At 32.6% G+C, this 23307-nt stretch overlaps 1 protein-coding gene across 1 annotated transcript; it reads left to right on the top strand.

The window, feature by feature from the left end:
- Positions 1–1792: 1792 nt before the first annotated feature.
- On the top strand, positions 1793–22002 carry LOC134273729 (uncharacterized). Its single transcript, XM_062755939.1, has 9 exons — positions 1793–1830; positions 10780–11318; positions 15132–15629; positions 17725–17767; positions 19236–19967; positions 20065–20232; positions 20351–20548; positions 21039–21518; positions 21658–22002. The coding sequence occupies exons 2-9, from the start codon at positions 10794–10796 to the stop codon at positions 21831–21833; spliced, it is 2820 nt and encodes a 939-aa protein (XP_062611923.1). The 5' UTR covers positions 1793–1830; positions 10780–10793; the 3' UTR covers positions 21834–22002.
- Positions 22003–23307: the final 1305 nt, after the last annotated feature.

Raw genomic sequence — 23307 nt, 5'->3', positions numbered from 1 at the left:
CGTGTGAACAATTTCTAAAACAAAGTATATTATAGACAAACAAATTGACAAACTTTCAGCTGTCTCGAGTAAAGTCATTATTTCGTAAGTTCTATGGTCGAAACAATAACCTTGTCCGCAAATGCAATTTATCATTGAGTCAAATGCTGACTGACGTTTTTCATACTAATTGTTATTGCATTATTTTTACAGTAAATTGACGACGGATTTTTTCCCGTTATTTCCCGATCTTGACAAGGAGCTCATGGCGGATGAGACCGGTCGGCAAGGGATGCTCACTCCTCCATGGCACCTGATTCCACCTCCGATGTTTTGGAGGTCCGTGTTTGCTCTGCTCCTAGTTTGTACTGTTTAAAGGGCTTTTGATGTTGAATATTGCTCGTGTTATCTCCATATATTTCATTTTATAGGAAAAGGCAATTTATCCTTTTATATGAAACCCTAGTGCTAGATCAAAATTATTTTTTAAATTGAAATTAATAATTATCATCATCACATTATAATTTTATTGTCATCTTAATTGATCAAAAGCGAGCATTTTTGCATTACTTTGGTCTTTAAACAACCCCCTTTCTCCCTGTGAAAGACCAAATCCTTTAATTTTAAATTGCTAAATAGTTAATTGCAATACATAGTATATTTCATTCAGTTTTTAATTTAACAATATATGGATATTTTAACGAAACATTTGGCCTTTTCTTTGATTTCGTTTTAGAAAAAATGTGAATTATTAAGCTATCATTGTTTTGCTAAATAAGTCAAATTAAATGAAAATAAACAAAATTCTATATAACTTGTTGAAAAGAGATCAGTTGATGAAAGTTGACCCCAGAAGAACCCTGCAGTTCATTGATAACAAAATTTAAAACTCTCGATTTTCCTTCTCTTTACAAAAAAAATCTCTGACCTTTTATATGCCTAATATACCTGGTAGAAAAAGTAAATGAAACATCTAACAGTGACTAAAACCGCCAAAGTTTCCTCAGCTATGCTGTTTAAATCCATGTTTACAATGTTTTCTTAAGAAATAAATAACAAGTTAAAAAAACTTCGATGGGAATTGAAGTGGGTCGGTTACGTGACCAAATCCGTTGAAGGCCGTACCGACCCACTTCAATACCCATTGATGTTTTTTTAACTTATAATTTATTACTTATATTTATAATTGAGACGGATAATTGAATATATTCGAATTTAAATATTTCACATAATATATGACATTTGTCGTGGAATTTGATAAAATTACGCAAGGTGTAAATCGGCTTGAAAGGCGGTTACGCTTCGAATTTATTAGACAAAGGTTCTGCTAGTTAATTTGAAATCAAGATTTGATCAAAAACCTTAAATCTACGATATCTGTAAGGCATGTTTACTATGATGTTAACTATGGTGTTTTCTATGATGTTTTTCATTATTTTAATAATGAAAACACTTTTATTGGGAAGTGTTTTCCAAATTTATTTCCTTTCCGTTAAATTGTTAATCTTTAACATCAAGTGTCAAATAAGATTTTATAAATGAATGCAATTTTGACTCAATTCTGAGACTCCCTAGAATGCTTATTAACCGCACAAGCCTTTATCGATGAAATGGGTGGATTCAAATTTAAAAGGTAAAGGGAATATTGTTTACTTATTAAAAGTTGAATGACAACGGAAACTGTATATAAACTGTAAAACTTCTCATAAACATGGTAAAGAACTAAAGTTACATCGTGACATTCATAAATTTGAAGTGAGGGGAAGATGCACGCTTCTGTTGACTTTAGTAAAGGGAATGCGGGTTTTTACAAACCGGAAATATCTACTTTCGTTTTAAAAGGTCTTTCAGGTAAAAATTTATGTAATACATGAACATCTATACGTCGAAATATTTCAGCGATCAACTTAACTTTTGAAATCTCAGGAACCTTATTATATATGTCAGGTAATATTTTGAAATATTTACTAGGGTACTGGTTTTAAAGATAGTGATGTAAAGGTTACCAAAATGCATATCATTTTCTAAAGTACACACCAAGACAATTAATACAGACATACCATTGAGACTGTTAAAAGTTCTGAATTATAAGTTTAGCTTGGTAGTGTTTGTGTCCACACCCATCCATACACCCTCATCCACCAAACCTCTCTCTCTCTCTCTATCACACACCTCTATCAAACACATCGCACACATGCACACATCAGGTGTACTGAACATATTTTATTGTAATATATATACAAAGGGATTGGGCACAAGTTCTTAAAACTTATTTTGCCCTCTCCCTACATGAAAAGTTTATAAAATTTATGTTACATGTGTTACACGTACAGTTTTAGAAAAAAATGTAAAGTCACTGCAAGAAAATTTGTGAAGTACAAATGCTATACACAAACAATTACAATATATCATTTAAATCTGTCAGACTGCTGAATATATGAGTGTACAATGGAAAAAAGATATTCATTTTCAGCAACACTTAGTGAAGTATCGCCCCACAGTAAAGTATGGGTGTCAACAATGTGAACCCTATAAAATCTCAAACACTTGTTGAAAAATTCTTTCCTGGCCTTAGTATAATTGGGACAAGAGAAAAAAATAATGGTGCGTATCTTTTACTTTAGGTAAATTGAAATTATGAAATACAGAACATACATGTATGGGACTTCATGTTTAAAATTATCTGTGACAACACCTTTCAGAATATTTGCTATACCTTTTATTAATTCGATATTTTATATCTTTTTTGTATGATGAACAGAGAAAACAAGATAAATAAACAAAGATAAACAAACAAAAAATAGATTTACAATACACCACAAGTAATTGCATCCCGGTGACTATTATACCCCATTCATACGACATGATTTGCATACCTCAGTATATTTTACACATAAGTAAATTTACTTACATAAGCAATTTTTGTTGTATGAACTGATTTACTCATACGCAAATCCTGCGTAAAAAAAAATTACACCTGGTCAGGACTAGGTGTAAATTAATTTTTGCATACACTTTGAAGCAAATTAACAGCTCATGTGTGTAAATTTTGTTGTATGAACTCACAGCAAATTAACATATTATGTATACATTTTGTTTTCTTTATTGCATAAATTACCATTATAAGTGTTGTTTCGGTTGTGTATCCATTGGCGTGTAAATATCAGTCGGTAAACATGGTGGCAAGAAGGCAAAACTCTAAACAAGGAGCCATTATCAATGTTCGAATTTGCAAAAACGAGGGCATCTTGCATCCTTAATTTCTGGCAGACCTTTGTTTTTAGAGATATGTAGCTGTGGTCGAAAACAATTAAATGCCCTGTAGGATAAATAAGTATGTCCTTACTATTCAAGTTGTTGATTTCCATATATTTGTGTTGTTCAAAGGTTATTGAGATCGATCACTGTTAGTTGTCGTCATCCTTTTCATTCTCCTGGAAAAAATATAATTATCATATTCAAGCAGATATTTTATAATGGCCTCACACACGTGATGTACTGTATATTTCCCAACACCAAAAAGATTCCAATCGTCCTATTTCTGCTGAGGACGTAAACAAGTAGATGGTAATAGTCACCTTTTTCTTTACACCCAACAGCTCTTCTACAGTCTTTAGGGCCAGTGCAAAAACATTTTCCAACATTAAACAACAACAAAATTATTAAATTTTCCTTCTTCGTGCGTAAATTCGTATGCCATTCTTTGTCCTTAAAGTCATTCAAAAGTTTTTTTCGTACCAATAAATCGGTGGATCGGACTCCCTCCCCCTACACCCCAGTTTATTTGAGGAACATCCAAAAGTTAGTCTTATACCCAAACAATAAGAAAATATCCCTTTTCTATAAAAATTCTCAGTTCTGTCCATCTCCTTATTTTATATGAAAATATGAGGTTTTACTAATAGTACGTCTGAACGCATAGCAAATTAACTTTAACTTACGTGTGTAGATTTACTTATATGTAAAATTGCACACAGGAGCAAATTTTCGTCGTATGAATGGGGTATAACATACGAAAACTGGAGACAAGAATTCTTTGAATTATCTTGTTTAACAAGATTTTAGACATGCAGTACACCATTTGTCCGGAAAAATTTTTCTACTGCTACTGGGATTCAATGGAAGTTCATACTTGGTATTACTTTTAACACAAGGGTAATTAATAATCGTAACTCAAGCTCATTCCGGCAATCTTAAGGTTACTGGCATCAAAAGGCTTTATCTTTGTTATGTAGAATTAATGGAATATTAATCTCCTCCTTAGTACAGGTATTTCTTTCTTTTAATGCATAAGAGTACTTCATAAGCTTAGTGCAAGGTCATTACGGCAAGTTAAGTGTCGGAAATGTTCACATCTTGTGACTGTTCATCAGCAAATTTTTTTTCGTTTAGAATCACTCCGATCCATCAGAAATACAATTAAGTTGATATATAAATGATGCTGTAGTTCCTCATTGAGAACTTCTTTGTAGTCTTTGAAGACCAACACTAATTCTGTTTCCTTATTATGTGATATGTTCTTATATTACTTTAAACTTAGGCTAACAATTTTTTAAACTTCTACATGAGAAGAAAGCACTTGATAAACCTCGACATTCACATATACGTATATTCATTAGGTTTTAACACTATTTATTTACAATTATCCAGTGTTTTCGAAATAAGAGACACCGCCGAATCTATACATCTGTGTTTTTTTTCTGAATATAGATGATAATTGCCAACAAACAACTCTTTGACAAACAAGATAACTTAGCTTTTCCATATCCTTAGTTAGTTGTATTCTGCTATCACCTGCATGTGATGTTTATGTTTACCAATTTATTCCATGCTCGAGCATGTTCTTCATGCTATCAATTTCTAATCCGAGGCAGACATTGCTGATAGGTAAGTTGATGTATGGATTTTAGCTACCTGGTTTAAAGTCAGCATATCGTATGCACTATCGTCGTTATTATGACGTTTTTTGTCAATTCGAAATATAAATATAACAAATAGTAATCATACACAAAAGGTTTTTGAAACAATTCAGATCGGTGGAACAGAGCAACACGGACCCTCTAAAAACATCAAAGGTTGGATCAAGTGTCATGTAGGAGGAAGCACTCCCGATGACCGGTCACACCCGCCATTTGCTCCTTGACATGATCAGGAAAACGGAAAATTCGTAGACAATTCTGAGTGTAAAAAAATTGACCCATTATAATGAAAAAAAATCATTCAGCATTCGACTAAACGATACACTGTTATTGCTTGTAATGTCATTGTGTCGACCATAGAAGTTGCAAAATGACGAGACTGTTGATTTTCTTGTATTATCAACTTTAAGTTTGTCTCGTTTTAGAAATTGTTCGTATGTAGAGCATGTTCTTGCGTATCACTCCAAATGGGAAACATAAATTTTAGGTGATAAAGGTTTATTCTTAGATAAGTTTATGATATAAGGGGCCTCAATACCGAAGTCCTGCGTCACGGTAGACGTTGGCAAGATGAGGCACTCTCGCTGCTTAATGACCCTTAATGCCGAGTTTAAGCCTAAATTTGAAGATCTTCGCCGGTGTATGGTGACCTCTATAAATGAGAGAAAAAAATCTTAAATGGAAAGTAAAACAACATAAATTTAATTATTTATTATAAAGGTTTTTTTTTGTATGATGAACAGAGAAAACAAGATAAATAAACAAAGATAAACAAACAAAAAATAGATTTACAATACACCACAAGTAATTGCATCCCGGTGACTATTATACCCCATTCATACGACATGATTTGCATACCTCAGTATATTTTACACATAAGTAAATTTACTTACATAAGCAATTTTTGTTGTATGAACTGATTTACTCATACGCAAATCCTGCGTAAAAAAAATTACACCTGGTCAGGACTAGGTGTAAATTAATTTTTGCATACACTTTGAAGCAAATTAACAGCTCATGTGTGTAAATTTTGTTGTATGAACTCGCAGCAAATTAACATATTACGTATACATTTTGTTTTCTTTATTGCATAAATTACCATCATAAGTGTTGTTTCGGTTGTGTATCCATTGGCGAGTAAATATCAGTCGGTAAACATGGTGGCTAGAAGGCAAAACTCTAAACAAGGAGCCATTATCAATGTTCGAATTTGCAAAAACGAGGGCATCTTGCATCCTTAATTTCTGGCAGACCTTTGTTTTTAGAGATATGTAGCTGTGGTCGAAAACAATTAAATGCCCTGTAGGATAAATAAGTATGTCCTTACTATTCAAGTTGTTGATTTCCATATATTTGTGTTGTTCAAAGGTTATTGAGATCGATCACTGTTAGTTGTCGTCATCCTTTTCATTCTCCTGGAAAAAATATAATTATCGTATTCAAGCAGATATTTTATAATGGCCTCACACACGTGATGTACTGTATATTTCCCAACACCAAAAAGATTCCAATCGTCCTATTTCTGTTGAGGACGTAAACAAGTAGATGGTAATAGTCACCTTTTTCTTTACACCCAACAGCTCTTCTACAGTCTTTAGGACCAGTGCAAAACATTTTCCAACATTAAACAACAACAAAATTATTAAATTTTCCTTCTTCGTGCGTAAATTCGTATGCCATTCTTTGTCCTTAAAGTCATTTAAAAGTTTTTTTTTCGTACCAATAAATCGGTGGATCGGACTCCCTCCCCCTACGCCCCAGTTTATTTGAGGAACATCCAAAAGTTAGTCTTATACCCAAACAATAAGAAAATATCCCTTTTCTATAAAAATTCTCAGTTCTGTCCATCTCCTTATTTTATATGAAAATATGAGGTTTTACTAATAGTACGTCTGAACGCATAGCAAATTAACTTTAACTTACGTGTGTAGATTTACTTGTATGTAAAATTGCACACAGGAGCAAATTTTCGTCGTATGAATGGGGTATAACATACGAAAACTGGAGACAAGAATTCTTTGAATTATCTTGTTTAACAAGATTTTAGACATGCAGTTCACCATTTGTCCGGAAAATTTTTTCTACTGCTACTGGGATTCAATGGAAGTTCATACTTGGTATTACTTTTAACACAAGGGTAATTAATAATCTTAACTCAAGCTCATTCCGGCAATCTTAAGGTTACTGGCATCAAAAGGCTTTATCTTTGTTATGTAGAATTAATGGAATATTAATCTCCTCCTTAGTACAGGTATTTCTTTCTTTTAATGCATAAGAGTACTTCATAAGCTTAGTGCAAGGTCATTACGGCAAGTTAAGTGTCGGAAATGTTCACATCTTGTGACTGTTCATCAGCAAATTTTTTTTCGTTTAGAATCACTCTGATCCATCAGAAATACAATTAAGTTGATATTTAAATGATGCTGTAGTTCCTCATTGAGAACTTCTTTGTAGTCTTTGAAGACCAACACTAATTCTGTTTCCTTATTATGTGATATGTTCTTATATTACTTTAAACTTAGGCTAACAATTTTTTAAACTTCTACATGAGAAGAAAGCACTTGATAAACCTCGACATTCACATATACGTATATTCATTAGGTTTTAACACTATTTATTTACAATTATCCAGTGTTTTCGAAATAAGAGACACCGCCGAATCTATACATCTGTGTTTTTTTTTTCTGAATATAGATGATAATTGCCAACAAACAACTCTTTGACAAACAAGATAACTTAGCTTTTCCATATCCTTAGTTAGTTGTATTCTGCTATCACCTGCATGTGATGTTTATGTTTACCAATTTATTCCATGCTCGAGCATGTTCTTCATGCTATCAATTTCTAATCCGAGGCAGACATTGCTGATAGATAAGTTGATGTTGTATGGATTTTAGCTACCTGGTTTAAAGTCAGCATATCGTATGCACTATCGTCGTTATTATGACGTTTTTTTTTGTCAATTTGAAATATAAATATAACAAATAGTAATCATACACAAAAGGTTTTTGAAACAATTCAGATCGGTGGAACAGAGCAACACGGACCCTCTAAAAACATCAAAGGTTGGATCAAGTGTCATGTAGGAGGAAGCACTCCCGATGACCAGTCACACCCGCCATTTGCTCCTTGACATGATCAGGAAAACGGAAAATTCGTAGACAATTCTGAGTGTAAAAAAAATTGACCCATTATAATGAAAAAAAATCATTCAGCATTCGACTAAACGATACACTGTTATTGCTTATAATGTCATTGTGTCGACCATAGAAGTTGCAAAATGACGAGACTGTTGATTTTCTTGTATTATCAACTTTAAGTTTGTCTCGTTTTAGAAATTGTTCGTATGTAGAGCATGTTCTTGCGTATCACTCCAAATGGGAAACATAAATTTTAGGTGATAAAGGTTTATTGTTAGATAAGTTTATGATATAAGGGGCCTAAATACCGAAGTCCTGCGTCACGGTAGACGTTGGCAAGATGAGGCACTCTCGCTGCTTAATGACCCTTAATGCCGAGTTTAAGCCTAAATTTGAAGATCTTCGCCGGTGTATGGTGACCTCTATAAATGAGAGAAAAAAATCTTAAATGGAAAGTAAAACAACATAAATTTAATTATTTAGTCCATCTGCCTACTAAGCTAACAAAGGTTTCGTTAGAAACTTAATTGTCCTCTTTCAAATCCCTTTACTTGACCCCTTTTTCGTGTGTCAAGAGGTTGTCTCCAAGTTTCTTGTAGTCTTTCTGTCTTTTGTCTCTCTGTTGATATCCATCTTACTGTATTCTGCGATTGATTTTGGTTTGATTCTGTAAGTATGTTAATCCAATTCTAACACTTGTTTTTCGTGTGTGACAAAGGGAGTGTTTAATTGCTACAACTTGTTTGTGATATCTTATGCCTTATATTTTGTCTTTTACATAGGTATCTTATTCTATCTAGCTAGCTTGTTGAAGATAAACTGTCTTTCTAAATTGGGTTTTATTTGGAACGTAAGATTCTTAAATCAATGTCTGTGTTGATTATTTTAAGATTTGGGTGTTGTACAATTCTAAAATGGGTTTCTGGTTGTATAATACAAGGTTTATGTCGGTTTCTGCATTTTTGTCTATATTTATCTTGCTTGCAATGTAATAATTTACTTTATTTTTCTTTAGTATTGTTTGAACTTAGAGTGATGCTCTGATTTTTTTTTTTTGTTTTATGCATATTTGTTTAGAATGAAGGATATCGAGATAACGAACATTATTCAGTATCAAAGTCCATAAAACAATACAAAACATGAGCACAGCAAACACGGGCCTCTTAAACATTTGAGGTGGGATCAGGTGCCATGGAAGAGTGAGCATCCCCTGCCGACCGGTCACACCCGCCGTGTGCTCCTTGTCATGATCGGGAAATAATGAAAAAATCCGTCGTCAGTTTAGTGTATAAATAATGGACTGACAATTATTATGAAAAATGTCAGTCAGCATCTGACTCACTGATAAATTGTTTTTGCTGATTGTATCACCCAAAGAACTTAAGGTTTCGTTCAAAGGTCAACATGTCCAAAAATTTATTTTTACAAACGCCCCAAATCTATGTGAGGTATAAAGTTAAAACTTTTACAGTTTATAAAGTTTTCATTGATTAACAGATAGAAAGTATCAGTAGATAAAAAAAAAATACTTGGAAAAATATTGAGAAAAGTTCTTCTTAAAAATGTATATATTTTCAAAAAATACACCTAATTAATTCAGCGCTCTTAGTGAAAACCATTATTGCAGAAACAAAATATGTTTATCAATGAAGGGCAAGTTAGACTTGGATAGCCTCTGGAAAGCTTTTTTCCCTGTTTATTTTGTCCAAATGTTAAGACTTGAAAGTGAAAGTACATTGCAAATGGCGGATTCTATAGGAGTCGTTTCTTTATACATGTCATGCTTTCAATAACAGACTTTCAGAGACCATTCACATCCAACTTGCCCTTCAATGATAAACATATATTAGTTCTACAATGTTGGTTTTCACATAAAGGACAGAATTAAGCATGTGCCTTTTTTTAAATATGCACATTTTCTGATATAATTTTTCACAAAAAATATCTTTTTAAAAATATTTGTTATCAAGTGATACTTTCTATCAATTAATCATTGATATATTTATAAACTGTATACGTTTTGACTTTATTCCACACATAGTTTTGGAGCTATTGTGAAAATTATATTTTAGACATGTTGACCTTTGACGAAACCTTAAGAAATGGTGACTTTAAACGAGGCTGCTGATATTCTTGTTTCATCAACTTGCTTGTCAATAATTTACCTCGTTTTAGAAATTGTTCATACGTAGAGCATGCTCTTGCGTATCGAATCAATTGAGATATATAAACTCCGTTACTTGCTGCAATAACATTTCTTGCTTGTCTTATTGGCAGTGCTATTAAATGACATATCACAAAAACGTCTTTCTTCTAGCATATCTGTCAAAATACGATCTTTCTTTCAGTCTCTGTCAAAGTATTTATCCTCATCATCTTTTCCTAGTATGACGGTGCGTTATTATTTTGTAACTGTTTTGGTCGTTTACTTATCTAAATAAAGTAGTTGATGTCCCGAGGCACTATTTTTATTCTCACCCCCTTTAGTGTGCTTTGGAAAAAAGCAAGGAGCTCTATCTTGTTTTTACAGGTTTATCTTGATTTAGTCAGAAAATCACGTATCTTTGGTATTTTGATGATGCATTTGATAAAAATACTGGCTGGATCTAGACTAAGCTATTTATTTAATTTTATTTAACACTATATGTAAAGCACAGATAAAGACTATGATTGTTATCTAAACTCACACCTAGTTTTCGTTCTGTTACGTCATAGAATTTTAGGATTTTTTTTTATTTTAGCCACAGGATTAAAGATGGCAACAGAAGACCTTTGGAAAGATTTTAAAGTTAGTCTCCGCATCATGACAAAGCACCAAAGTACCAGAAGACGAGTAAGAGACATCACAGGAGTATTTGATTTTACCCATTCCATTTCACCTCAAATTATGCAGTATATTTTGACAAAAGACTGCTGCAAATTTAAAGACCATTTGCAAAGCAGAGGTTATTCTCTAGAGGAAAATAAGCATCCAATAGAAATTTGTCATACTTCTGATAAAAACTCCGTGGAAAATCTTGAAGAATGTGGTGATGAATTATGTGATGTTATTTCTCATTTTACTATTGATTATGACGTCAGAACAATTGTTTTTCCACCTGACATGGATTTTTCGTCAATTGATGACACCTTGTCTTCAAGCCAACTTATTTATACATGGAATGAAAAGAAGAATCTTTTATTTATATACGGGGAATATATCCATGTGGAAAACGTATACAAAGAAATGCAAAAGAAGAATGAGGGTTTATGGACATATCCACAAAATGCGGACATATCCGTAAGTTGTATGGTATGGATTTTGTAAATGAAATATAAAAGTGTATAATCTATCTACAGGATGTAATACAATCCTTTCAGAACTTTACAGGCCCGACGACAGATATTTGTATTGTCGAGGGTTGGTACAGGGTGTAATATGAAAAGAGTATGACATGTTTATTACATAATTAGGAAAAAATACTAACTTTATTTAAATCTATAAAGTTTGCAAATAAACTCCAAAACGGATGCCCCAGAGTTCTTACTCCAGTAGAAATACACTATGGTGATGTCCGTAAAATATGTCGATGAGCGCCAGTAAAACAATGTATTACATAGTACAACAAATATCAGAATAAAATTGCTTTATAGCGTGTAACTATTAAAGAAAAAACGCCCATTTTTAGATTTTAAAAGTTGGCGTTTGTATATCTTATAAGCGCCTTTTAAATTGCCTTGTGAATAAAAAAATAAATAAATGTTCCTTTCACTTCAAAATGAAAATCTGATAAGAAGTAACATTATATATATGTGTTTGGAGTAATTGCGCATATTAAAACAAAATTTACATAATTATGATTTACTTCCGTAAAGTTTAAAAGATGTGATTGTGCATGTAAGTCTGTAATATACAGTGGAAAGAAAAGTTTTAAAATGATCTGATGGGTAATACTAGACTTATGCACGCATCATAATTCTGCAATACAGCTATTTTACGTATTCAAAATTGTATTAAGTACTGCAATACAAAGTTAATTAGAAAAATTTATCTTTTAATCATGGTATATGAACTATCTTGCTTTCTTGTATGTGAAAGCAGTCTGTCTTTAATTTATAAAAAGAATAATATAATTTTTTTTTTTTTTTTTTTTTGAATAAAAGATTTTTATTTCAAATACATACATAGTTTCATATTTGAGGCATCACCTCCGCAGAGGCCCTCATCATACACCTCACCTGGGGTGCCAGAGGCTCCCTGGATCGGTAACAAATTTTATACATGTATAAAAGGTAAATCAAGAATAATTTTGTTAAATAAATATATCATAAACTTATACAATATAGTGTATGATTTTAGTAGAAAGTGACTATTATAAATATAATTGGTATCATGATTATACAATTCAATAGACGATAATTAGCTGCTTCAAAAATATGCAGCAGTGACATCATGTTTATTAAACCAGTATAAGGTTATAGTAGAATATATATAATTTTTACAAACAGAATAGTTGACAGAATATCATGCGGCAGGACTTGCTTTTACAGTTCACCTTCACAGTCCGTTTTGTCCTGCCACATGGATGTACATGCAGAGGGCCAGCTCACCCTCTAGTACATATATAATTGATACAATTAATATACATAATTATTTTAAGTTTTGTGACAAAAGTTCAAGAATTTTAAAATCTGAATTTATACATTTTGTCTTTTTAATAGTAAAATACAATTGCATCAGCGCGTTTTTTAAAAAGCGACACACTCCTTCATATGTAATCTGGTCTTTAACAATTCTACATTTCATTTTATATTTGTAAATCTTACACGCCAAGAATGACAATGTATTATCTAAAATAAAAGTGTATTTGTTGTTGAAAATAATAAAGCCTATAACAATCATTTTCCATGTTATATCTATCTTTATTAGTTGAGAAATTTTACTCCAGATTGGCTTTATCAAGTAACATTCGAAAATCAAATGTTTGATATTTTCTTGTGTATCGCAGAAATCACAGTTGCCACTGTTGTTTTTATCCCACTTACTAACGGATAGATTTGTAGTCAACAGATTATGTAGTAGCTTATAACTAAATTCTGATACAGATTTATCAAATAATGAGCGAACTTTATTTTCATATATAGTATCAAAATGACTCTTATCTATTTGGAATTCTCTACACCAGATATTTTCCATGATTGGCTTGTGTGATTTCTTTTTTATTAAAATGTTGTAGAAAAAACAAGATTTTTTATTAGAAATATCTTCAAATTTTCCGTCAAAATAGAATTGTTGATTAGCGTTTATGTTTACAAAGTTTATAGTTTGCATGTTTATGCGTGAATAGTGTTTCTTTAAGGCGGTCTTTACAATTAGATATCCGCAAAGGAAATTATTAGTGGATGCTAATTTTTCTTTAATTTCATTTACAGTTTTGAAACCATTGTCATTAAAAAGGTCTTTTACTAACAAGAGACCCCCTTTGGTCCAATTCGGAAAGAATAGTGGTTTACCTTTAAAGCAAATGTTTTTATTAAGACAAATATTCTGATTTGCAAGATTTGTAAGAGTATTATCCTTACATTCATTAAAAGCCAAGACAACCTCTTTATAAAACTCAGGAAGGGAGTTTAGTAAGAGATCATTGTAATTTGTTACGCTTGAATTTGTTAAAAACGCAAAATCTATATATTATTTTTGTACAAAACAGCATTTACGAGAGAGAGTAGACTGCTTTTATCTTTCGTAATCTTTGTAACCCATGAGGCTTTAATAGCTTTGACTTTAGACTCAAAGTCAGTGATACCGATTCCGCCTTCGTTTATGCTTCTTTATAAGGTGTTGCGTTTAATTCTTTCACGGTTACCCCAAATGAAGGAGAATATTATTTTGTTTAGACTTTTGATGAAAGATTGCTCTGGGTTCTCTAATATTGAAGCAGTGTATAATATTTTTGAGATTAATAGAGAATTTATAGTCTGACATTTTCCAAAAATAGTTAATTTTCTGCTTCGCCAAGAGTCAAGTATTTTTTCAAATTCTCTTAATTTGCATAGCCAGTTTTTCTCATTTCTTTCTGCTTCGTCATGCCCGATGTATATGCCGAGGCATTTTATTGTTTTAGAGTTAATTCTGACACCATGTAGAGATGTCTCCCCTTCCATGTCCTGTTTAAGTTCTCCCAATAGAATACATTCTGTTTTTGATAGATTCAACTTTGTACCTGATATCGACCCGAAATCTTCAATGATTTTAATTACGTGTTTAAGAGATTCTTCATCTTTGACTGGAAAAGTACTATCATCCGCATGCTGTATGCATTTTATTTCCTTTTGCGTATTACATATTTTAAAACCTTGAACATTATCTGATTTATTTACCTTTGTAGATAAAATTTCCATTACGAATAGAAATAATAAAGCTGAGACAGGACACCCCTGTCGGATGCCTCTATTCATGTGACATTTTCTAGAAATCCAGCCATTATTTTTTATGTGAAAATAAGGGTTTGTATATAAGATTATGATCCATCTGACAAAGTTGTCGCCGAAGTTGAACTTCTTCATTGATTGAATCAGAAATTCCCACTCAACTGAGTCAAACGCTTTCTGAAAGTCAGCAAATAATAGTATACCCGATTCATCGTTTCTTTCCCAGTATTCAAAGATATCTAAAATAAGCCTAGCATTACTGCCTATATATCGTCCTTTTATATACCCAGACTGATCCGGGTTAATTAATTTATTTATAATTTTTTTTAAACGCCGAGAAAAGACACAGGCTATAATTTTGTAGTCGCAATTTGTTAAACTTATGGGACAGTAATTTTGAGGTTTATCTAGATCACCTTTCTTGTGAATTAAAGACAAAACGGAACATTTTTGTGTATTTGTTAATTCTTGTTCTTCGTAAGAATTAATAAGCGCATCATACATATATTGTTTTAAATGTTTCCAAAACATTTTGTAAAACTCAACCGGTAAGCCATCGAGTCCAGGGGATTTGTTGTTTTTCATTTCAAATACTGCCTCGGAACATTCTTTTAATGTAGGAAATTTGTCAAAAAAATCTTTCTCGTCATCAGTTTTATAATATAATTTTTTACCTTTTTAGCTTTACAATGAAGATGAAAAGAACGTTTACATAGTCGTATCTACAGAGGTAAAAAGTCATATTGCCAAAATGTCTTCTCTGACAATCAATGTACTGCCATATGTTTGTCACCGCAGACCTCTGTTATGGACATTATCGGCCGACGTTGTGCAGTCATCGATGAAGGATACTAATAAAATGAAGGGACAGTTAGATCAACCAACAATTGGAGAGCTTGAAATAACTTGTCTCTCTGTTTTGAATTCATTTATCTCTTTCACCAGTAGATATATCTGCAGATCTCTGCAGGTGCCAACAGAAATTCAGCAAGACGTGAAAACAAAGCTGACGGGATTAGAAGACCTGTCAATTGTATGGGATGAAGATGGAAATATCCTCTGGGTATCTTCTACAAAAGACAAATTTCAGTTTGGATTTGAAAAAGTCATGAAAGTTATCCAGGAATCAAAGTTTAATTTTGAATGTGCTCAAGCGCCAGTCATTAAAAAGGAAGAACAGGTAATATGATGAACAGTATGTGTAAAATATATTTTACATAATTATCATACATGCAAAATTATATAAATCTTCGACGAAGTCGGGATTGTTTTACTATTTCTTTGCATTTGTTTAGAGTTCTTGTAAAAGTTTTGGGATAAGTCATTTGAAAGTAACTATAAGCCTACCTGGACCAAACTTGTATTGATGATGCATCTAGGGATATAGACACTACTTCAGACTAGCTTCAGATTCTGGGTCTGATCTACATTTTCCAGATAAGTAACCAGGTTAGAGTTTTGGAGCAAATTCAATCCCAAGGAACAATAAAACCTACCTTGGCCAAACTTGCATGGATAATGCATCTTGTAATAAACACTTCCAAATTTTCTCAAGATGCTGGATCTGACTAATTTTTCCTGATAAATCACAAGAATAAAATTTTTAGGGTATGTCCTTTCCCAATCTTTTAATCTCATCTAATCCAAACTGATGGTCGATGCTGTTATAGATCTAGATGTGAGGAGTTGAAAGACTTTGAAAGTTGTCCACACATAAGTAAGTTTATAACTTTCCTGAACAAAACTAGCATAAGTGGTGCATCTATGGATACCATATATTCGTTGTGTGCTTTGGTCACTTATATTTCCCAGATGCATGAGTGAATATTTGCCCTTCCTGAACCAAACTAAAACAATTTGCTTTGAATGTTGGATAGGACATGTGACCTATATTTTGAATGACCGACTAGAGTATTATAATTATTTGGGAGGTAAAAATAAAAAAAAAACTTAAATGGATGATGAAGGAATGTATAACCAGACATACCTATGACGTTGGATCCGATCTACATCTTACGGATAACTAAACAGGTTCGAGTTTTTGGAGCGGGTTCATTTCCAAATTACTACATATGTAAATCCTACTTAAATCAATCTTGCATTGATGTTAAACTTAGGATGCACAAAAACCTGTCAAAAAATTGATGTTACATTTGCTTGCCTATCGTATTCGTTGAGGCGATCATTTGTTTGATTTTTGTCCCCCGCTTTCGTGAAAGCGAGGGGACATTAAATCTCATTCGTCTGTCCGTCCGTCACAAAAACTTTAACCTTGCCCATAACTTTTGATTTAGTGGAGCTATGACTTTCATATTTCATATGTGTATTCCTTGTGACAAAACCTTTCTTTAGGTACCACCAAATTTCACCTTTTGACCTTGACCTTGGAGTTTGACCCACTTTTACACAAAAATTCCAGACTTTTACTATGGCCATAACTTTTGAATAGTAGGTACGAGGACTTTCATATTTCACATATGTATTCTTTGTAGCAAGACCTTTTATTGGATACCATCAAGTTTGACCTTTTAAACTTGACCTTGGAGATTTCCGTACTTATTAAAAAATCTTAACTTTGATCCTAGCTTTTGAATGGTAAGGGATAGGTTCATTCTTCATTTATATAATTCTTTTGAGAAGACCTTTTATTCAATATCAGAAACTTTGCCCCTTGGACCTTGACCTTGGAGTTTGACCTAATTTTCAAAAACTTTGACCTTGGCCACAACTTTTGAACAGTAGATACCATGACTTTCATATTTCACATATGTATTCTTCGTGGCAAGACCTTTCATTTAATACTAACAATCTTGACCTTTTGACCTTGACCTTGGAGATTTTTTGTACTTATGAGAAAACTTTAACCTTGACTATAACTTTTGAATGGTAAGGATTAGGGCTTTCTTACTTCACATATGTAATCCTTTTGAGAAGACTTTTCATTGGATACCAAGAACGTTAACCCTTTGACCTTGACCTTGGAGTTCAGTGATAATTTCTAAATAGATGACTTATGATAGGGCTTTCATATTAGACACAAAATGTCATTAAGAAAATGACATCTCACCCAAAAAGACACCGAAAGCGGGGGACCACAATTCTTTGAATTTGCTTGTTTTTTTAAATTTTGGAATTCTGGTGTTTGTTTTTATTTGCAAGTGATAAGTTTAAGACCTTTTTTACCAACATCACAGAATTAAGATGTCATTATTTTAAAAAAAAAAAAATTGAAAAATATTCACATGAAAAACTGCACATGGTTTTGTCTATTTTAGGAAGACCAGGAGATAGAAAATGCAACATTGATTCCATCGAATGGTATGCAGTATAACACATTTGCAAACAATAAGTAAAAATGTCCGAGATTAATTGCAATTGGTAAAAGTAAGCCGATTAAATTCTTCAAAGAATATTTTAGACCATGTTTAAAATCTCTTGATTTAGGCTCAAAAAGTTTTTCTGAAAATATTCAACATTAATGGTGAATATTTCTAAGAAAAATAAAATCAATACTTATTTACTTTTTTTAGTACAACTTGTACCATAAAACAAGACGAGCTAATAGTTATAAGCTCGGATCACAGAGAATACAAATTTTCCTTGACAAAAAACTTTTTTTACTCATTGACATATCCAAAAACATTGGATTCAAAAAGCTTTATTATTGGAAAAGAAACAAAGTGTTTTCATTGCATGAAACACCACGTTAGAGATTTATACAGCACGCCGATCCAGGTGTCGGTTCTCTTACGTCGGCACACGTCGTGCCGGATGGCAGCAATTCTTACACTTTACGGGATGAGAATATTCCGAGATAAAAAAAAGTATTATATAAATTGAATTATTTTGCTCTTGTTATGGTCTAACGGGAGTTTGAACGTTGGTGTTGTATATTTTCAATATCTGACTTCGTAATTGCGTCTTATACCCCTACCATTGACACATTTACATGTAATATACAATTTAAGAGCGGAAATTAAATATCTGTTAAATATTTTTTGCTTTTATTGATTCGTAGTATTTGTCACACGAGTATGCAAATTTTCAATGAAAGACGTTAATTAGAAAGAAAGATATACACACTGTCTCAATAATATTCGAACAACTCTCGTAAGCTTTCACACAACATGCAAAAGAATTTGACAACTGATTCCGTTCTTTTTCCTCCATTCTCATGTTTCGTTTCATTCATGAAACAGAAACGACACTGAATTCATGCACACCACGGAGAATGTAACAAATTCATACCCAGTTATAGAAAAAGTTAGTCTGAGAAACAATCTGGTGAAATAATAGATTGCCGCAAAAAAACTAGAGGGGCAAAGGATTCGGATCCTTTGTGTCCCCTTCACAAAATTAGTCTGCCTGAATGATTGTCGGAGTTTCAGAGACGTAATTTGAGGAATGAAAACGTTTTTGCAAGAGATTTAAATTTAAGCTGTAATTTTGATGAACAAAAGTGTAAGAAATGTACATCTCAGATTCATTGTTCTCAGTGTGGAGGCCATTCTCATCCCTCACCTCTTCACATCGAAAACCCACAGTCTGTCATAGTGAGGAAAAGACATGGGGTATAATTTTTTACATTGACATGCACTCGAATTAAATATATAGAGATGGATTCTCAGGGGAATCATGCGCAAAGGTAGTTTTGGTAGAGGGTGAACTCTTTCAAGTAGAATAGTTTAAATAGACCTTCATACTAACGAGAGCAAAAAAACTTTTGTAAAAATTGTATCGTCTTTTTTCTTTGTTAATTATTCAAATTTACTCTTTTGAATTTTAGGCAGTAAGACCAGTAAATGTGGTTTTCCATCTCCACTGCCTTCCAAACTGAATATCGACACAACCACAGAAATTAATGGAATCACGGAGGACTCCTTTCGAGCAATGTCACAATGGTTTGGTAAGGAGGAAAAATGGATTGCCCTTCAGCCAGTGTGGAATAAAGATAAAGTGCTCATTAAAACGACCCTTGCGGGGGATAGAGAATACTTTAAAGAAAAACTGAAACAAATATCTGCAATAAAGGAACTTGTACACAAATCCGAATCACATGTTGGCAAACCAACTCACAGGCATAACCGATTTCAAAATTATGAAGACATACATGTAGGCGACTTAGAACTGACTACTAACGAGGGAATCATTTTGAAAGTGTACTGTGCTAACATTGTAACATTGGAAGTGGATTGTATTGTAAACGCTGGTAATGAAAACCTAATGCATGGTGCTGGCGTATCTTTAATGATATCAAATGCCGCAGGACTTGATTTTGACAGAGAATGTGAATCCTATGTAAAGAAAAATGGACCTCTGAAAACAGGTGCATGTTGCACTACAATATCAGGTAAACTAAGTCGTTACAAGTTTGTAATTCACACAGCTGGTCCACGGTGGGGTGATTTCAGATTCAAAGAAAAATGTCGAGAAATTCTGAGACAGTCAATTTATGGATGTCTGCAAGAAGCTACATATAGACATGTAAAGTCAATTGCTTTCCCGCCAGTCAGTACAGGTAAAGAGTTTTATACAAAACTCTTAATTAAATGTTTATGACAATGCAAAACTTTCAACATAGTACTTGTATATACATTTTTGTGTTTTATTTCCAGGAAAATTCGGAATTCCAACAGATATTTGTGCGGAGGAATACTTGTCAGCTGTTTTAGAATTCAGTGCACATTACGGATATCAAACTGAATTAAAAGAAATACATTTCATCGACCTAAATACGGACTTAATAAAATGCATACAACATGTGTTTAGAAATGGAATAGGAGGTAGAGAGATACGAAATTAATAAACTTATTTGCAATTTCTATGTAATTTTTAAAAATCATATGTCAATTAATTCATTTACTTTTTTCCTTTTTACTGAGTTTGTATTGTTTGCGACAGAGTCTGAACAAACACAGAGGTCTACAAAGATGAAGTCGACGCATACAATTATCGTGTATGGTGCAAGTAGAAGGACAACTGTTGACACACTTGAATTTTATTTTGACAACGCACGGAGATCAGGAGGGGGTGGTGTTACAAATGTTATGATGGACAAAGACAACAAAATATTTTATGTCTCTTTTAATAACGAAGAAGGTAATGATTAACATCTCAGCACTTAATTAGTTTTAGAGTTTAACATGTTTATTCAAATGAAACAATATCAATGGTTGTGCATCAATTGCAAAAAGATTTTAGATATTTAAATAATTATGCTTCAATAAGCATGATAAATCATTATTCAATTTGATGTTATAAATTAATACAAATTAACAAAATATTCGACCTTCAAAGACATACATAGAAACTAGCCTAACAAAGAATATCTTTTTTAACCTTTACTGATAATACGTTTGAATCATTAATTTAAAAAGTAAAAGAGCAATTTTTATGTTTTATCCGCACTCTCAAATGAGAGTTCTAAGTTTGCTTTTCGTAGATCAATGATTTCCTTATCAAACTACATTCAGTCCGAAACATGAAAGAAACTATTTGGAAGTCATGTAAATAATTTAATTCCTAATATATCTCAATGAACTTGTTCCTAGCCAGAAGTAAAACAGATTTTGATACATTTATGTTTTAGCCGTGAAAAGAGTCTTACAACGGCGACACACAATAGATGGGGCGGATCTTGACGTAAAGCTCTCTGTAAATCCGGAAGCTGATATCTCTCCAAACCTGAAAGGCTTGTCGGTGAAGATATATACTGAAAGCATCATGAGAGCAAAAGTAGAATGTATAGTGAATTCTGCGAATGAAAATTTAATGCATGGAGGTGGAGTAGCATCTGCAATTTCAGAGGCTGCTGGCTATGAATTTGATCAGGAAAGTTCTGATTATGTTAAAAAGAATGGCCCTTTGGCTGTTGGAAAGTGCTGCGTAACAACCGCCGGTAAACTTCCATACAAATGTGTCATACATACGGTTGGTCCAAGATGGCATGATTACCAATCAGACGAGAAGGCTCTCTGCCTTGCTGGCCTCCAGGAGGCTGTAGAAGTCAGTTTTAGAGAGGCCGATAAACTTGCTATGAAGTCTATTGCATTGCCGGCGATCAGTTCAGGTATTTCATTAAAGGAACTTTTAATTATGATTATTTAAAATATCCGTAGAATAATATCTCAGTAATGTCATCATCACACACACCAACAAATTGGTACAAATAATAAATCACGATATATAGTTTGCTTTGATAATTCCAGGTATTTTCGGTGTTCCCAGAGAGAAATGTGCAGAATGTTATTACAAGGCAGTTTGTGAGTTTGCTGCTTCATACCCTCGTCAAAGTCTGCAAGAAATTCATTTTGTTGACAGAGATTCAACAATGATAGCTGAAATTCAGAATGCTTTTAAAGACTTTAAAAATGCTTCGAAATGAAAATGCACTCATTTTTTATGATCATCTGAATATGCATTGCTTATATCACACTTGCCTTTTTCCTGACTACTAACATACAGTTTATATGTTTACAAAACAATATAGCAATGAGTGTATTGTAATTTTTCTGGCTTTTTAGTAAACAGTTAAGATAAAACCTATATATATATATATATATATATATATATATATATATATATATATATATATATATATATATATATATATATATATATATATATTTCTAATGTAATAATAAGAAAGATTTTGTACAATGAATGGCCAACAACATTATAAGACCAGAATAATCGAAGGAACACTTTATCGTATGGTTTGCTGTTAAGCATCCTTAAAGATGCAAATATGTCATATCTTGTTTCAGCTTTATATTTGTTACTAGTGTTAAAATCCATGCATTGTAAGAATCTGATTGAATAATAAGGATTGGAAGCAAAATGATTTTTGTAAACACCTCGTATTAATGTTTTGTTAAAAATATTTTTGTTATTCTTAAAGAATGAAGAATTTTTTTAAACTTATTTATTTTAAAATAAAAATTTTCAGTTGTGTAATGTTTGCATGAAACATGTAGATATAACGACCAGTATTCAAGATCAAAAATCCATAAACCAATTCAAAATATAGGAGCAGAGTAAACACAGACCTCTAAAACATCCAAGTAAAGGATACATTTTAACCTTAGAATTTTTACTACTCTTATTGAGAATCGATAAAGACCGTGTTAGTCACAATTGATTTTATGAGGATGCTTAAACAATGGCACTTTCGGACTTAAGTTGGTCGAAACTTGAGTTTCTATCGGAACTGCAGATGGGTCACACATTGTAACCGTATAAACTCAGTTTCTTGAAGGAAGAACAAGATGTGTTTGTGAAACACTGGTGTTCCTGCATGGCAGCTTATGGCGAGGGTTGAAATTTCTCAAATGCCTGTAAAACACCAAAATTGTTTGGACTCAAAAGGTTGGTCTTGTTACAAGGAACACACCTGTGAAAAATGAAAGCCTTCATTCTAGCTGTTCGAAAGTAATGGCCAAGATAAAAGCTCTTAAAAATTGAGATAAACTTTAAGGGCAAGATCAAAAATATTCATAGCCACTGAAAGGTCTTGTCACCATGAATACATGTGAAATATGAAAGCCCTAGCTGAAACTGTTTAAAAGTTATGGCCAAGGTCAAAGTGTAGTATTTGTTTTGTAAAAATAGGTCAAACTAACAGACAGATAGACAGACGAACGGACGGTAAGGCAAAAACTATATACCCCGTACCATCGTGTACGGTGGCATAAAAAGTTAATAAAAAGTAATGTGCATGCATTCGATCTCACACTTTCATGACGACGTTTTTGCACACATAATCCAAAAAATATTTTGTAACAAAATTAAAATGCTGTCTTGGTCTTAGAAAACATTTAAGATTTAGACTCAGATTTTAATTGCGCATCGCATCTATG

The sequence above is a fragment of the Saccostrea cucullata genome, unplaced genomic scaffold (genome assembly GCF_032062105.1).
Source record: "Saccostrea cucullata isolate Sc308-1 unplaced genomic scaffold, CSIRO_AGI_Scuc_v1 ctg387, whole genome shotgun sequence".
In the NCBI taxonomy this organism is placed as follows: domain Eukaryota; kingdom Metazoa; phylum Mollusca; class Bivalvia; order Ostreida; family Ostreidae; genus Saccostrea; species Saccostrea cuccullata.
This window is presented reverse-complemented; position numbering and strand designations above follow the sequence as displayed.

Excerpts from the sequence above, each read along its gene's own strand:
- LOC134273729 (XM_062755939.1), top strand. The coding sequence starts at position 10,794 with ATGGCAACAGAAGACCTTTGGAAAGATTTTAAAGTTAGTCTCCGCATC. Across the intron at positions 19,968-20,064 it reads TTTCCCGCCAGTCAGTACAG|GAAAATTCGGAATTCCAACA; the intron begins GTAAAGAGTTTT and ends TTTTATTTCCAG. Across the intron at positions 21,519-21,657 it reads ATTGCCGGCGATCAGTTCAG|GTATTTTCGGTGTTCCCAGA; the intron begins GTATTTCATTAA and ends TGATAATTCCAG.